Source organism: Sitophilus oryzae, unplaced genomic scaffold, assembly GCF_002938485.1.
Source record: "Sitophilus oryzae breed Bouriz unplaced genomic scaffold, Soryzae_2.0 scaffold_1297_pilon_pilon, whole genome shotgun sequence".
In the NCBI taxonomy this organism is placed as follows: Eukaryota; Metazoa; Arthropoda; class Insecta; order Coleoptera; family Curculionidae; genus Sitophilus; species Sitophilus oryzae.
In genome coordinates, this window is record NW_022145945.1 from 7,144,984 (window position 1) to 7,162,321 (window position 17,338).

At 32.3% G+C, this 17,338-nt stretch overlaps 1 protein-coding gene across 1 annotated transcript in view; it reads left to right on the forward strand.

The window, feature by feature from the left end:
* LOC115874673 (protein O-mannosyl-transferase TMTC2-like) overlaps positions 1-17,338 on the forward strand; it is a 603,898-nt gene that overhangs the window by 379,090 nt on the left and 207,470 nt on the right. Inside the window, exon 7 of the mRNA XM_030889892.1 lies at positions 2,292-2,377. Coding sequence (XP_030745752.1) covers positions 2,292-2,377 — 86 coding nt within the window. The remainder of the gene's footprint in view (positions 1-2,291; positions 2,378-17,338) is intronic.

A 17,338-nucleotide genomic window follows, 5' to 3' on the forward strand; every position in this document is an offset into this window, starting at 1 on the left:
TGATTAATTCGACGCGAACGAAGTCGCTGGTACACGCTAGTATACTTATAACTGCAAGAAATATTTTCCATTTATAGTGTATACTGATAAAAACAATTTAATTATACAAAAATAGTGTACCCAACTTCAATATGTGGTGTGTAATATACCAAATTAATATGCACTCCCCCGGAAAATTATAACAATGCTAAAAAAATTGGAGAACTGTTGGAATATGTAGCGGAATTCAATTACCTCGGCAGTTTGATTTTGGAAAAGGCCGACTTATTATGACTTGATTTGTTATCGACTCTGAACTTCAGCGCAGAATTAGCAGCGGGTCAAGAGCATTCTGGAAATTAAAAAATAGGGTTTTATACAATCATGAGTAATAATAATCCACACCATGTTATATGGAAGCGAAATCTGAGTGCCGTACTGCCGGCACATGAACGTAGTTGCAACAGAGACATCTTAATCAGCGAGCAGTAGTAGTGTACCATAGAAAAATTTTAAACATATTTTTATAAAATATTTTATACCATTGTTTAGGTAACTATTTTTGAAATATATTCAAATTATTTAACATTTTTTTTACATAAAGTAAACAATGGTTGCGATTAAATTAAGTGGACTGTATTTTTTTTAATAGGTGCGGTTCGTGAAAAAATGCGTTTTGCGATATGATATTTTGCAATGAAAAATTACATTAAATAAATAGAAAAGAAACAAAAAGGGTCGATTTTTCGCCTACCTTGTTTTGTTGCGAAATCTGCAGCGTCTCTGGTAAACAGCGAATTTTAAGGATCAGCGGATCACTTGTGTGCACACTCGCCCGGTTCGAACACTCTTTTTGACTAACTTCGACTCTCTCGCGTACTACTGCTTCCGCGTGAAGCGGGCGAACAAAAAATCACGTTACAAAAAATATAGCAAATATAAAAATAAAAATACCTTGTTTTAATCCTAAACAGTATAAGCTGCGGAAATTATTTTTATTCAGTTTGTTCAGTTTAATAATTTTCAAACCCTCTCTGAATTTTGTATAAAACAATTTTCGAACATTTTTACTCCTCCAGCAATTATTTAAAATATGCCATAAGTAATTTGAAATGAAAACAAAAGCACTCGAAACTGCAGTTTTAAACGTAACACAAAAAATTGCATCTGTTCGTTTCTGTTTTGAATTTATTTATCAAAATAAAAACAATGTCATTGCTTGATTGAACCAAACATTTTGGTTTAAAAAATATGTAAATATTCTAAATGAAAGTAAAAATGGTGCTGAAAAGAAATACATAAATATTTTATTATACGTATCTAGCATTTTTCTTCTAAAAGCTTAACGTTTCATTGTAAAACCATAAAACACCATGTAAAGTGTTTCATTGTTAGTTTTTCCGATAAATAAACGGAAAGTTTGATGTATTAAAATTGACCCAACTTATACCTAAATGTTTTTGAAATATTTAAAATTTTGTGAAAATGCAATAATAAGTATGATAACCCTCAAGTAACTCTTGCGTATGTGTTTTACAGACATAAATACCCGCGTGGCGCCTGAAAGGCACCAGAATAAATAATTTGTAAAAACTAGTTATATTGTGAATTTTCGTTTACTAAAATAATTAAATAGGAATATTTAGACATTTGAAAGAATATATTATACAAGGGTTCCAGGAATAAGTGCAAGTGTTTTAACTGGAAGTCACTGAATTCTATGAAAAACTCCATGGGACTCGGCTTTCACCTTTTCGATAAGTTCTAAGCTATCCGAGATACAAGGGAAACTAGGAAAATATATCAATTTCAAATTCACTCTGTATTTCAGGAACTAAGAGGATTAGATATATGTGTAGAACCTTTAGTTTAACCAAATTAAATAAATAAAAAAATATATATAACTGCATATTTGTACCAATGCTTATAATCGCGAAACCCTGTAAAACACACGAAAATGTGATACCCTGTACAAACACTTGTACGACATAGATGTATGTGTCGGTGCATACAAAGTAATCTCGATAACCCCTCTCACATCAAATGTATAGACATGTTCCTAAACTCGAACATCCATTATCCGCCGTCGATCTAACGCTGAACAAAGATCTCCGCGCCATTGAGCGAGGCCACGATTACCTCCTCCTCGCCCCTGCCAGTGCTTATCGCCACCAGCAGCCGTGTTTGCTTTGTGGTCAAGCGTTGCTAACGTCAATCACTGACACTGCATTTGAACAACAACAACAACAACAACGGGACAAGAACAACACTAGCAGGGACAACGGTTTTCAATCAAGTCTGTATTGTTTCAGGGGCATTCTGCTTCAGGGCAGAAATGAGCTGGACGAAGCAATTCAGAGCTACCAGAAGGCGATTCATTTTAGGCCATCTTTAGCACGTAAGTACCATGAACTATTCTAATTCTTAGTTAATATTGTTTATATAATTATTCCTTCAATTCTATTAGTGATAATTGTATTATTTATACATCGTGAAATACGTGATTTTTTCAAAATTATTTTGTTAATACAGGGTGACTCTGCCTTCCGAAAAAGCTACAGAGTGAATCAAACATATTCTCAAACTAAAGTTGTATATTTATAAATGGAGAGATAGAGAATACTATTAATTTTTTAGCTCAATGGTTATAAACTATCATTATTTTGAATACTATAGCGAGTAAGGTGGGTCAAAAAAATCGACTATTTTTGTTTCATTTTATACCCAAAAAAAGGTTTAATTTTAATAGGAAGGTTGCCATTCAGTTTTCTATTTTTTCCTTAATATTAGAAAGAAAAAATCATATCTCGATATCTACTGCTTGGAAAAAATATCTCGTCTCACATATTCGTACGAAATTGAATTCTTTACAAAAAAGGTCTTTTACAATATTTTTGAATACCTCACCGTTCGAAAGTTATTAAAGGTTGAAGTTTGATTATTTTAAGGTATATTTTTTTTTGTTTTGAATTTTATAACTCGTTAACAAAAAATCACTATGAACCTAGGTTGACACGGGTAGTGAAGCACGCTCGTGGCTCACACTTTCGTGACAGTCTTCAATAAAGTTCTTTTCGTGGAAGGTTGTACACTAATGTGCCAAATATTACGACATTAAAAGACGAGTGAAAATAATTAATTGTGGCATTCATGCCAATATATCTTCACAGAGTTGCCAATATTTATTATTTTACGTCTTTTCATCAGACATTTCTAATTTACTTCGGAGTCATTATGGTACAGGGAGGCCCATCCCAAGGCATAAAGGCCAGGGTAATTTTTTTTTCGGAAAATTCAAAAACACGTCAATTTTGTTTGTGAGGGGGAATCCTTTTGCCCCCAAAATTATTGCAAAATCTTCAAACCTCTAAGCGGGGGTGTCATCCCCCGATTTTTTTCAAATGGGAAGGGGGTCAAATGGTACCGCAGTGAAAAGGGCTTTCTATTCTCTATACTTTCCTGCTTCGTCTTTGAAGATCGGTCGAGTCGTTGGGAAAATATGAAGGATTGAAATTTGAAAAGTTTATTTAAACATTTATCAGAGTAAATGATAAGGATAAATTCCTTCGACCAATTTGCTGTTTTTTCTTGTTATTTCTATAGATATTTGCAATCGGGTTGCGCAGATATCCAATCAACGCCATCCTGACAAACACCTTTATGGCAAAATTGTTCGCCAGTTAGTAGCAAAATTTCGCGAAACTGGTTCCGTTATGAATAAAAAGAGGCAGAGGGAAAATCCTGTAGTAAATGAAGCTATGCTATTGGGCCAAATTGCCATGGACAGTATTTTGAGTACAAGAAAATTAGCCAATAAGACCGGCGGGAATCGTTTCCAAAGTATATTAAAAAAACAAGTTCCACCCGTACAGAATTCAGTTGGTGCAAGAACTCAACGAAAACGATTTTGATCATTGCTTGCAATTTTGTGGAACTATGAGTGAACGAGTGGCGAATGATAATAATTTCCTATTTAATGTATGTTTTTCGGATGAGTGTACTTTCTTTTTGAACGGTGTAGTTAATCGGCACAACTGTCGGTACTGGGCTGAGGACAACCCCAGGGTTTTTTCACGAGGTGCACACACAAAACCCTCAGAAATGAGGTGGGGGCTGATATTTTTGGAAATTCTATTGCGGGTCAGTTTAACGATATTGAGAAGAACTTCAACGCACAAGTCACAGAACAGCTATCTAGCAACTACCGCACCTGATCGTTCAACGTTGTGGCAAGTGAAAAAATGCGTAAACATTTAGAAATAATAAGAAAAAACAGCAAATTGGTCGAATTTATCCTTAATTATCATTTACTCTGATAAATGCTTAAATAGACTTTTCAAATTTCAATCCTTCATATTTTCTCAATGACTCGACCGATTTTCAAAAACGAAACAGGGAAATAGCGGCGCCACTTGACCCCTCTTTCTATTTGAAAAAAGGTGGGGGATGACACCCCCGCTTAGAGGGTTAAATATTTTGCAATCATTTTTGGGGCAAAAGTTGTCCCCATCACAAACAACATTGACGTGTTTTTGGATTTTTTGAAAAAATAAATACCCTGGCCGTTATGCCTTGCGGAACGTTTTCGATGGGCCACCCTGTATATAAAAATTGAATTTATATTTATTTATTTTAATTATGGTTTTGTTATGCATATGAAGTTAATTTTTATAATCATATACTAAAATGTATTTAAAAAATGTAACAGAAAAAAATTGAAAACATTCGAACTTTTTTTGCAACAAAGATTATAATCGGAACTCAATCAATATTTTCTAATGCGAGAATAGTACAAAATATGCCTTTTTTACTTCTTCTGTAAGTTATAAATTACTTCCTCTGCGGTTCACGATCGATTTGGTTCGTGAAATATCTAACACGTTTGATTTGCTTATTCACGATCGTGGCGTCTTTCTTATTGATTCGTTTCTATTCTTCTTTCATGAATCTACTGTTGACATGAGGCGTGGTCCATGAAAGTGTGGGCCACGATCGTGCTTCAGTACCCGTGTCGACGTAGCTTGATACACACAACTCACGTTTTGTAGGAAATTCACTGCTCTACAAAAATGGTTTCTTAAGATTAGTCGATTACATTCACGGTTTAAAAGATATTCATCGTCAAACTTCAATGCACAATAATTTTATTAGTTTTTGATTAAAGCGGAAATTTTTACAAATACCTGTTTCTGTCGTGATACGTCCTAGTACATCCTACTACTTATATTGTTATTATTGGTTTAATAAATTCCTTAAGTATTTTACCGTGAGTTTAAATTAGTGGACCCACGGAATCCGTAACAATAGTATAAGAATAATAAATTTTAAATACATTTTTGAACAGAGAACTTCCATGGTAGTTACTTTCACGACAGAATCTTAAATTTGTAAAAAAATCCCGAAACTCATAAAATAAATTGGAATTGTATACCATTCGTACAAATATTCCATTTGAAAATATACAAATTTAGTTTGAATTGCCATGTTTGTTGACAAAAATACACATAATAGATTAAGATGCCATTGACAGTAAAGAATAAACGACGTGATGCCAACAAAGCCTACCGCAATGAAGTCACGGTAGGCTTTTGAACTAAGAGTTTAAGCGTCAAAGTCAAGAGATAATAAGGTAGTTAAGGGCTTATTTTTCGTATCATATTTTTGCTAATATCTTCGGTTTGAAAAGAGAAATCAAGATGCGGCTTTCACTGACTTTTTAAGCGTTTATTCCTCTTTATTATTACCTAAAATTACTATACGTTGTATTTCAATTTAAAAAAAAAACCTGAATGTTTGTTGAATTATAAGACAACGCCCCCTAGCGTCTACTATTAAATGCTTATTATTATTGTTTATATAGTATAATGTAGAGTAAAGAACGCTCTTTTAAGGGAGCCCTAGCTCGTTGGATTCTGATCACCCAGTCCGGAGTTATTAACATTTAAATAAAAACAGATCTAACCTTCCACCACTTCATTTTAGTAGATAGGGCAAAATTGTTTATACAAAAAAAAAATATAAGGTTATGACGCCATTATTTATAATACCCCTTATCTAGGCAGAACTTTGTACTTAAAAAATATAAAATAAAAATCACACCGGTATAAAAACGCACACCTTATTTATAATAATTTTCATGTATTCTAAAATTAAAAAAGTTCTAAAATATTTTGTTCTATTAGGCAGATTCTGATGATTTTTTTAAGCAATACGCAGCTAACTATTTTACTTTTTATTCCCTTTTTAAGTTAAAAATTCCGAAAATTTGTCAAGCTATAGATCAAGAAAAATAACTACCCTTATTCACCCAATACGACGAAGACCTAGAGCTGTTATTGCTGCCAGAGGTTGACATACACGCTATTAAAATTATTATCTCTGAAATCAATACTTTACTTAAAAATGTGTAGCTCGTACAAGAATAGAGATAATGGGATAATTCAAAAAATGAAATATTAGGAGTACATCTAAGATAACAGGAAAGTGTGTTTTATCCAAAATGCCCTTCCCATTTTTTCCACATGGTGTTTTGAATTTATTGCAAAAAAACAACGTTTTGATTTACCCCGGTATAAGCCCACATAACCGAAGAATATAAGTCATAAAAATATCTTAACACTGATAATAATCATAAAAATCGTATTACGAAATAAAATGTTATGAAACATTAAACTTTATCAAATTTTTAAACTCAATTTAAACTGTGTCAAATTTTGTGCCAGGGAGTAAATAATCTTGCATACCATTCACAGATTGTCATACTGTTAACAATTTTTTTATAAACAAATCAGCAATCACAGAGGCGGATCGTGAATTTGTGGGGCCCTGGGCTGAAACTACTTAGGGGCTTACCTAAGTACTCAATTATAGCCATGTCAAAAAACATTGTAGTGACCCGCCATACTGGCAGCGTTGTCATAAGATTGCCCCCTCAGTAGTAATCCATTTGTTTCTATAAAGTCTTGTAGAATATTAAATAAATGTAAGGCAGTATGACTACTAATTTTAATGAAGGTTACACATCTTTCATATACTTTTCCCCGAAAACAGTATCGTAATACAATAGCAAGTTGTGAGACAGATCATTGTGAGACAGATCTGGTGTAGAATCCATCACAGTTAAATAATATTTTGTGTCTGTGTGTTTTTGATAAGTACGATATTATCGGTTTTGGTGGCAGCTCCCGATATTCAATGTGTTCACGAATGAATGGATCGAACTCTGCCAATAGCTCCAGACTCCTCATAAAATTACCATTATGTGGAGAACCAAATACTTCCTCGGAACCTCTAAATGCTAAGCCTCTTATACTCAAAAAAATTTTACCACTACAATTACCCGTTTTGGACATTCTGATAATAATATATTTCTTTTCTTAATTACTCCTGAAGCTGCTTGCCTAAAACAGATTTATTTTCTATTCGTGTCAACCACACTAACATTGATTTCTTATGTTCATTAGAATTTTCTTGGGTTTCTAAACAAGTTCCTATGTGTTTCCAATGAGAAATTCCAGTCGTGTGTTGAGAAGAGGTTTAAAAGAAGTTTGCAAGGCAAACAAAAAACAGCACAAATACTGGTTGAATATGTTAGCCAAGATCTTTCCAGTGATTGACCATTTTTCATTTTTAGTGAAATGGCTATTTGAAAATGCTCTGTTTTGTTCCTTGTATTTCTTTATAGAAGCTGAATATATATTTTTGGATTTTTATTTTGAAAGTCAGTCATTTTATATGAGAGGATGTCATTAAATCATTATTTAGCAATTCTGGCCACAAGCCCACGTCAACATATTTCTCAAACTCAAAATTAATAGGTATTCTCTAAATCCGTGTCTCTGTCTCTGTTGTGTTACCATCCTGTCGCTGCACACCAATATCGTTTTCCGTTTGATCAGAGGGTTGCTGGTAGTCAAAACTTTGCACATTTTCATCATTTGTCTTTTTTTCTTGGTGTTGCGATTTGCTACTCCCTTCAAATAGATTCTCTTCAGATAAGATCCCTTCCTTGGCGCTTGTTGATGAATTTTCAGCGAGTTCGTCCTCGTTTTTATGTTTTGATTTGAAAAAAGTCCCAATTTTTGCACATTTTTTTCTTTCTTTTTCTCGATCTAGCTGTAATTTGCGTTTCTCAGCTCCACTTTTATACTTTCAACCAGACATTATTGTAAATAAAGACTTTGATTTTTTTCTGAAAATAAACAATGAACTTGATAGTTTTCTGATAAATAAACAGTGAACGAGATAATCGTTGCATTTGAATACGTGAATACTTTGTAATGAGTGCAGTAATTAAAAATTATGGTTGTTTTTTTTAATTTAGATTTTTTTTTAAATTCAAATTATCGCCTATTGTTTTTAGCGGGGTCTGGGGGCCCCTTGTAATCTCGGGGCCCTGGGCTGCAGCCCAAACAGCCCTTAGGTAGATCCGGCCCTGAGCAATCGCTAATCACAAGTCGCTTTTGGTAACGATATTGCAAAAATGGTGTCCGATTACTAATTGACGCTTAGTCAAGTGCTTTCAGCATATGATCAGTAATCGATTACTAATCGAGGACGTCTGCCGAATCCCAGCCATTGAAACCAAATACTATATTTTGCTGCAACAATCAAAATACAAAACGTCATCGAAACGAAGCTAAGCGAGCCACCGCTATCATAAAAGCCTAATATAGAGACTATTGTGTCTGGAAAATTACGTGGGTTATTACCTTTCGAATGGCCATAATGAAGCAAAAATAATTACCGGCACAATTTCAAATCCCGCATCGCTTCGACAATATTTCGCTAATAAACGGCTGATCCGGAATGGAAAGGCGTGGAATGTGTGCGTGTATGCGTGTATACTATCGAAAATTTCCACTGTCGATTACTATTAAATCGGCACGATGAGTACTAGCTGTTGCATCGAACATTTTCGACGGAAAAATACGTGCAGATCAAATAATAATAGTGCTGATTGAAAGGGATCGTCTGCGTTCAGATGGGAATGTCAAGCATTTGTTGCTAGATTTGTGCAATGGAAACTATGGCATTAATTTGTAATTGTTTCGAATAAAATATTTTATCCAACAGCCACTACTTATTCAGACATTACTCACATGTATACATGCATATAAAATAAATGCACAGGCGTGAGTTTTTGAAGTTATAACAAACTAGTGTGTTATAAATTCTCATCATATACGCCACGAGACTTTTCTGGCAGTATTTGTGCTGTAGCCGCCTCTGTCTGGTTAATAATTTCTTGCGGAAGATCTTCCTGAATCATATTTCTTTAAAATCTGACTTGCTGGTTGATAATTCACTATTTTATCGTTAAAAAATCGCGATTTATCTAAATGACGTGTTATTGTCAGTGCTATTTATTGTTTACAAAAAAACAAAACGCACATCTACTCGGAAAAAAATCATTTCTATATTCAAGAACAATCATACACTTAAAATTTTACACTTTCTTTAAGGATAGTATTCTTTCCATGAGTACAACAATTATTTGGAACTATTTTACTTTTACACTTGCTTTTTAAATATAGTTATAGTCACTTTAAGTAATTTTGTATCTAAAAAAAGAATAAAATGACTTATATTTAAGAAAAACTTATATTACTATCAAGTAAATAAATCCTTTAGCAACGAAGAAACTATTATTAAATGAAGTATAAATGCTTTTATATAATAATAAGTAGTATTTTTAACTTTTTTAAAACTTTTACTTGAAATCGGTGTATTAAGACTTTAAATAAGTATATTATTCTCGGCGCGAGAATAACACCCCATTTCCAAGAGTTACTATTCTTATATTAAGTGACCGTCCCCAACAGCAACAACGCAACAGTGCATTCCTGATTCCTGTCTTCATTTGGTTTCTGTTTCTCCTCTGCGACACGAGACGCGCCGGGTACTTTATATAAAGTTTTTTTGTTATCGTTTGTGCTTGTGATATGTTAAAATGGAGGACCTTCTTCAGGCATGGGAGATGACGGATTTGATCCCAAAATTTCAAGGTGATTTTAGCAATAATCCTACATTATTTGGTGATAATGGTTTGAGGTTAGGGGACTCCATTTTAAATTGCATTATTTCTTATACATTGGTGGTAAACTAGGTATGTACGCGTTTGGAATGATTCAATTATGTTTTAACAATTTTTATTATTGTTTCTCGTTTTCAATTAGCGATAGCGCTGTTCAATATCTACCTATATTGGGAAATTACACAGTTTTATTAGTTATTAGTATTTTCTTATTACAAAAAGCATATAATTTGGTAGGTGATGTTTGGCTAATCTAATTTAAAAGTATTAACCATATTCGGGGTTATTCTGGTGATATTTCAATATTCCATACCTATTGGAAATGGAAATTAAAATTTTTATCATGTCCCAACTCTATCATATTCATGTATGTTACCGGGCAAACCCGATTTTGGGATAAACTAGTTTTTCTTAGGACGAATATTAACCGGGATCGAAAAACTATATAGTTCTCACAAAATTCGGTAACATGTTCCCTATGCTTTCGGAGGTTCGGGTTCGATCTTGTTAGAAACTCTTGTTATGGTAAAATCTTTTCTTAATTTCCATTTACAATAGGTATGGAATTTTGAAATATCACCAGAATAACCCCGAATATGGTTAATACTTTTTAAATTAGATTAGCCAAACATCACCTACCAAATTATATGCTTTTCGTAATAAGAAAATACAATAAAACTGTGTAATTTCCCAATATAGGTAGATATTGGACAGCGGCATTGCTAATTAAAAACGAGAGACAGTAATAAAAATTGTTAAAACATAATTGACTCATTCCAAACGCGTACACACCTAGTTTACAACCAGTGTATAAGAAATAATGCATATTAAAATGGAGTCCCCCTAACCTCCAACCAATGTCATCAAATAATGTAGGATTATTGCTAAACTTACCTTGAAATTTTGGGATCAAATCGTCATCTCCCATGCCTGAAGAAGGTCCTCCATTTTCACATATCACAAGCACAAACGATAACAAAAAATCTTTATAATTTTATAAACTACCTAGTCGGCGCGTCTAGTAACTAACCTAAAAGTAAGAAGAGGCTTTATTTTATAGTAGGTGATATTACACTTGAATAAAGTAATTATTACATGTACACAAAGAATTTCTATACTTAATGCAATAATTTGGTAATTTACAAAGCAGTATAGCATATATATTTACAAAGCATAAGTACTCGTAACAAGATTTTATCTCGAATTTCTGGAGTGTAGTTATAATCTTAATTTCAATACTAGGTAAATCTTAAATAAAAGATAAATTTTCTTAGCTTCTAAGGATAAGGATTTCTTGAAAAGAAGTATAACTAGATTTACGGAATGGGAAAACTAGCATATCGTTGGTTCAAGATTAATAATCTTTAAGACAGTTTAGCTTTTTTTCCGTGTATATTGCATAGTAACATAAACGCACCCTGATAATTTATTAATTCGTAACAATGAAAGTAGCACTGGTAGATCCTTTTAAATCAATTATTCTTTAGAGATCAGACATGAAACAGTTATGCTGTTGGATAAAATTTTGTATGGCACTCGCGTGCTATAACATATAAGTTAATAATGTGAGAAAATTAGCCCGCTAAACATTTTCCAGCGTGACTTATTTGTAAGATAACAGACTAGTACCATAAATAACTATTTCGAATGTTTGTTGCTAAAAGTAAACATCATCATTCTCAGCGTATTCAACCATTTCCAATTACCATTCACCATTTCCATTCAACCATTTCCAAGTATTGTCCCTCACATATTTAGATACTCTCTTTTTACTTGAGCTAATTGTTGTCTATTGTTGGATATGCGGCCCCAAGTTATCCTTGCTAATTTACTAATATCATGATCCCATCTCATGTTCGGTCTTCTTTTAGGTCTCCTCGTGTGTACCATACTGTAATTTTTGTGGTCCATATATTGTTCGTCCTTATTGCCAGGTATCCTGCCCATTGCCACTTGAGGGATTTGATTTTATGGATGACATCTATTACCAGGGTCTTTTGTCATTTCCACTCTGTTCTTTTACAGTTTTTCTTGGTCATTCGCAACATATTTATATCATCAATAGTTGACATATGATATGTTGTCTATTTTAAGTATCCAAGTTTCGCAAGAATAGGTCTTGACTGGTGTTACACATTGGTCTAATGTTTTCTTCTTTAGATAAAGTGCCATTCTAGTAGCATATTTATAGAGGGTATATATAAATAAGTCAAATATTTTTAGGAGCAGTATATTTCGACCTCAGAAACAAACAAATTGATTTTTTTTTAATTAAAAAACATAATTTTTTTATAATATGACAACCTAAGTAGTAGATTAAAAATCAGGGAAATTTACAAGGAAAAAACCCCAGAAAAAAATCAGTGGTTCTCAAAATTTAAGTAAAAATTGATTTTTTTTGGTAGTAAAATAACTCGGTTATTTTGGACTTGATTATTTTTTTGACTCGGTTATTTTGGACTTTATTTTAGACTTGAAAATCGATAAAGAGAAAATATGTTTCTTTTATCGATATCTACCAGCCCAAAAAATATTTGCACTTATTTAAGACTTACCCTGTATATACTTAACCATAATTCTCGAGTATTTAAAAAAATACCTTAAAGTTATAGTATTAAATAAATTTATTGTTTATTTTAAAATAAACAAAGGACAAGTTTGAAAAAAATACAATAGTTTGTCGCAAAAAATATCGCAAATGTAGCATGTACCATTTTGAACATAAATACAAGTTCAGGTGTGGCGCAAAGCTGACATACATTATACTTAACCATATTTTCTACTTTATTACTGTACTCTCCAAATAAACAACATAGCCATTCCTTCTCATTTATTTCTATTGCTGCAGTATGGGAATCAAATCTTTTGTCTGGTTTCTAGCTTCCCTTAACTTGGTCGTAACTTTTTATCAACTATAAATTTCTTTATTTTTGTGGCTACTCGTTTGGGCTTGCTTTTCACTTGAAGAATTTCTATTGCCAGTAAAACCAGGAAGTGGCAAAATATATTCAAACGCAACAACTTGTGAGGTTAGGTCTTGGATATATTTGCTTCTTACATTTTCAATTTACAAATAATTAAAAACATTTTTTAACAAAATATTTTAACATAATATATGTGCTTATGATACGCAATATGTATTTAGTTATAAAAGACAATAATGTGTCAAATATTTAGACCTTAATTAAAATAATTAACAAATTATAAACTTTTGTACATTTATTATGCGCTTTTTTCTTAGTTTTAAGTTTAAAAATATTTTAATAGTCCAAACTCTTTTATAATTTTTTTATTTATTAAACACACATAATCATTTTTTTTTCATAATTCCATAAAAGAACAATTAATTTTTTGGACCGGTAAATAATATTTATAGTTTAATCTCATAAAATATATCAAAGACAATATTTCTACAGAGCCGGTCTTCTTTTTTTCTTGAAATTTAATTAAACCTCCTTTAATCAAGGATTTAATTTGTGATTTTTAAAAGGCTTCGGGTTTTTTAAAAGGCTTCAAGTAAACTTTCGCGATTAAGCGGAAAAGAAACGCAATGACGCAAAAAAGATGGTTTCATTTTGCAGCTAATTAACTTAGTTATCAGTAGATTACATGAAATGTAATTTATATAGATAGCGAGCAAATTGACCACTATTTTTTAATGAAAAAAATAATTATGTAGAATATTACCTTTACGATCAATAATAGGTTAAATGCATGGTGGGAACTATACTATTAAATATCTGTTTACTATATACCGGGTGCGTGTTGGATTGATAGCAATGGAGTGCATATAATGTAGGCAAAAAGGCGTTGCCTCAACATTACATTATAGCTCATTAGTAATCCAACAAATATCAGCAATAAGCATTTTTATCTTTGTAAATAATAATTTATAGTTATATTTGTCAGTACAAAGTTTAAAGTACACTTGTTGCCTCTTTTGATATAACACTGCTATTAGCTATATAGCTAAAGTTATATAACATGTTTGGTTGGTATTTTTTAGTGATATTTAGCAAATTTTACTGCTATGTAACTTGCTAGATGTTATCCATTTGTAGTCGGTAAAGATCAAAAATGTTGCTCAACACTGCTATTGTAACATGAAACAACGCGTCCAGGCTCATATTTTCAGGGACGTGCGCGACAGAATCTTAGTATAGTGAGCTGGTATTGTTTTGTTTATTTAATGATCAATAATACCGTATGATCGAAAAAAAAACTGCGTCCAGTCGGCCTTCCGTCCAGTTGGCTTGGACATGACGATCGATGACATTCCCCATATAATTTTACATATAAAATGACAGCGATCTTCATTTCATAGTTATCGTTGACGCCATTTTTTTTTTGATCGTATGATTCTTATATTATTAATGGAGTAGAGCCAAGAGCAGACTTGTCAACTAATTAAGTTGTATAGAGATCAAACAGTGTTATGGAATATCCGTAGTCCCTCATTTAAAGTGAAATAAAAAAAGCATGACGCATGGTTAAAAATTGCAAAAAGTATGTATTTGGAAAGAGAAAAAGTTGAGAAAAAAATGCGTTATCAAATAGGCCATTTCCAGAGGGAACAAAATAAATGCAAATCAGGTACTGGTTTAGATGAAGTGAATAATTCAAAATGGTTTGCTTTTAAGTTAAGTTTTAAGGCAGGTATTGAAAAGGTTAGCTAATTCAGTTCAAATATACCTAGATCTTGCTTGTAGGCTATGGCGGACTCAAAACCGCTTTTTTCTCGACTTTCTTTCTCTTTCTTCAAAAATAATTACGCACGCCGCTGCTGCGAGTAGAACTTCTTTCTCGCCACAACGATTCATGATTACGAAAACTATACTGTGGATGGCTCCCGGTTTTTTAACATGTGATATGTAGCTTGTTAAATAGCAATGTTATATAACATGTTACTAAATGTGGACCCTCCTTTAGATATCTTAAAAGCAAAAAAATCAGCTTTTGTCGGCTGATATTCAGTTCTGGTATTATTTTTTATACGAAATATGTAAATTCTCAAAATGTTCAGCGATTGTGGTGTAGCTGTGCAATCAATGAGGCAAATGTGTAGCAAAGTACACAATTGTGTAGCTTGTGGCAACTCCGATTGTCTCTAATGGAATATTAAAGTCTGTGCCTTTGCAAATCTTCCACGAACTCTGTAGACCGAATTGACTGGAAGGCCAATGTGTCAGAAAGAGATAGAATAGGGAAGTCAAGAGTGATATAGATTAGTCAGTGCCGATCGGAATCGACCGCAATGTTGCCAAATCTAAAAATTTTCCCAAAATTTAGGGAAAAAGAAAATAATTACAATAATTAATTAATTAAGTATGCTATTTTTATCTTATTATTATACCAATTTTTGTTCACATTGATAATTGGTTAGAATCTCCCAATCCCCTGTGTAATTCTTTGTGTCTATAGTGCCCGAACTTGGGGGCACACAAAAAGCCGAAGGCAACATTAGACACAGTTTAGATTTTTTAGATAAAACAGTTTCTGTTAAAATTTTGGCACAAAAACATTTCAAATTTATGATATCAGTCTAATAACTATTTAGTCAACATGTTTAATTATTTATGTCAATTATGACAGGTATTGATAATTTCGACTCCAAATATCTCGAAAACCATTACTCGTAGGGATTTTTACCAAGAGACCTTTTTTACGTAAAAAACCTCGTGAATATATATTTTTTTTACCCAGTAGTTTTGTACAGGTACGGACGAAAAGTTATTACTCATTCAAACCAGTTAAAAATTTTGTAGGTAGCGCCCTCTACTAGTGGGAGTCATATTGACATATCAAATTTCCCATATCAAAAAACTCCCAGACGGCTGTTCATCGAATTATTGACGTTACTGCAGAAATTATTTGGAAAATATCGAAATAAAAATAAAACTTCTACGCCCTGTATCTCTGAAACTAAGCATTTTAGGACATACATTTATACGAACTTTTTTACTTATTTTTATCTGCAGAATATGCTGCCGAAGTTTCCGGAATACAGTTCGGCCCACCCTGTATAAAAAAAGGACAGAGAAGGTCTAGTCTAAACGAGAAAATGGATAGAAAAAAGGTGTTAAAACCTTTCCGGTTATCGGGAAAAAAATGGCCATTGCATCAAAAAGCTTCCGATTGCTTTCGTGAAAGTTATTTGTGCAGCTTTTATTGGCGTAGCTTTCTATAGCGTGGCCAGAGTATAAACGGTCAAACTTTATAAGGCGATAAAAGACATAATTGACAGTTCGAACTGTTTCGATCACGAGGCATTTATAAGTTTTCTTTTCTAACAAAATATTTATATTTTTATATTCCAAGTTATACAGGATAAGTCAGAAATAAGTGCAAATATTTCCAGGATTGATAGATCTCGAGAAAAGAAACATATCTTCTTTTGAGAACCACTGGATATTTTCTGGGTTTTCTTTCTCGTAAGTTTAATCTGTAACCTATGAAGCCATATTTTCAAGATATAATTTTTAACTAAAAATTTAAAAAAATCTCAATTTTTTTTTCAAAAAACTCAAAATTTTCAAAAACATTTTTCGCGCTCATTTCTAAATTACATTTTCAGATTTGTATTTCTTTTGAAAGAAACTTTTTTTTTCTTTATTTCTTTTCTATGGGCTATCGATCGAGCCATTTACAAATTTATCGTATTAAATTTTTCCTAGAACTAGACTTTTAATTCAACTTATTTTATGGACCTGTGCCGATTTACGATCCCAGATGGCGCTAGAAACGTGGAAATGTGTGAGAAAACCGGAATGTTTTAGAACTGCAGTTGCAACTGTTTACGACTCCATTATGTTCTAGAAAGGCGACATTGAAAAGTTGTTATTGTTTTATTAGGTCAATGTTCTAGGAAACAAAGCATTCGATGCGTTTAATTACTTTTTGTTGTCATATTAGCGATATTTTTTTTATGAAAAATGGTAATAGTAAATTTATTTATAAGAGATTCCACTGAGGAGACACGAACGTTTTGGTGTGAGGACATTATACCGGATGAGTCTTAAATAAATTCAAATATTTTTAAATGTGGTTTATTTGAGGAAGCTTTTTCCTCCGAAAAAATTTAGTATTTTTCTAAAAAAAAATGATTTCCTTTTAATTTTTACTTAATAATCATAATATCTTGACATTATGACAAGATGGTAGAAAGTAGATTAAATTTACAGGAGACCAATGCAGAAATTTATTTTTGAAGTAAAATATCTCGAATAAATATATTGCATTTGTGCAACCTAACCTATCGAGATTTATCAGTCTTAAAAAAATTGTACATATTTAAGAAATTTTTATTTAAAAATAACAATTTAA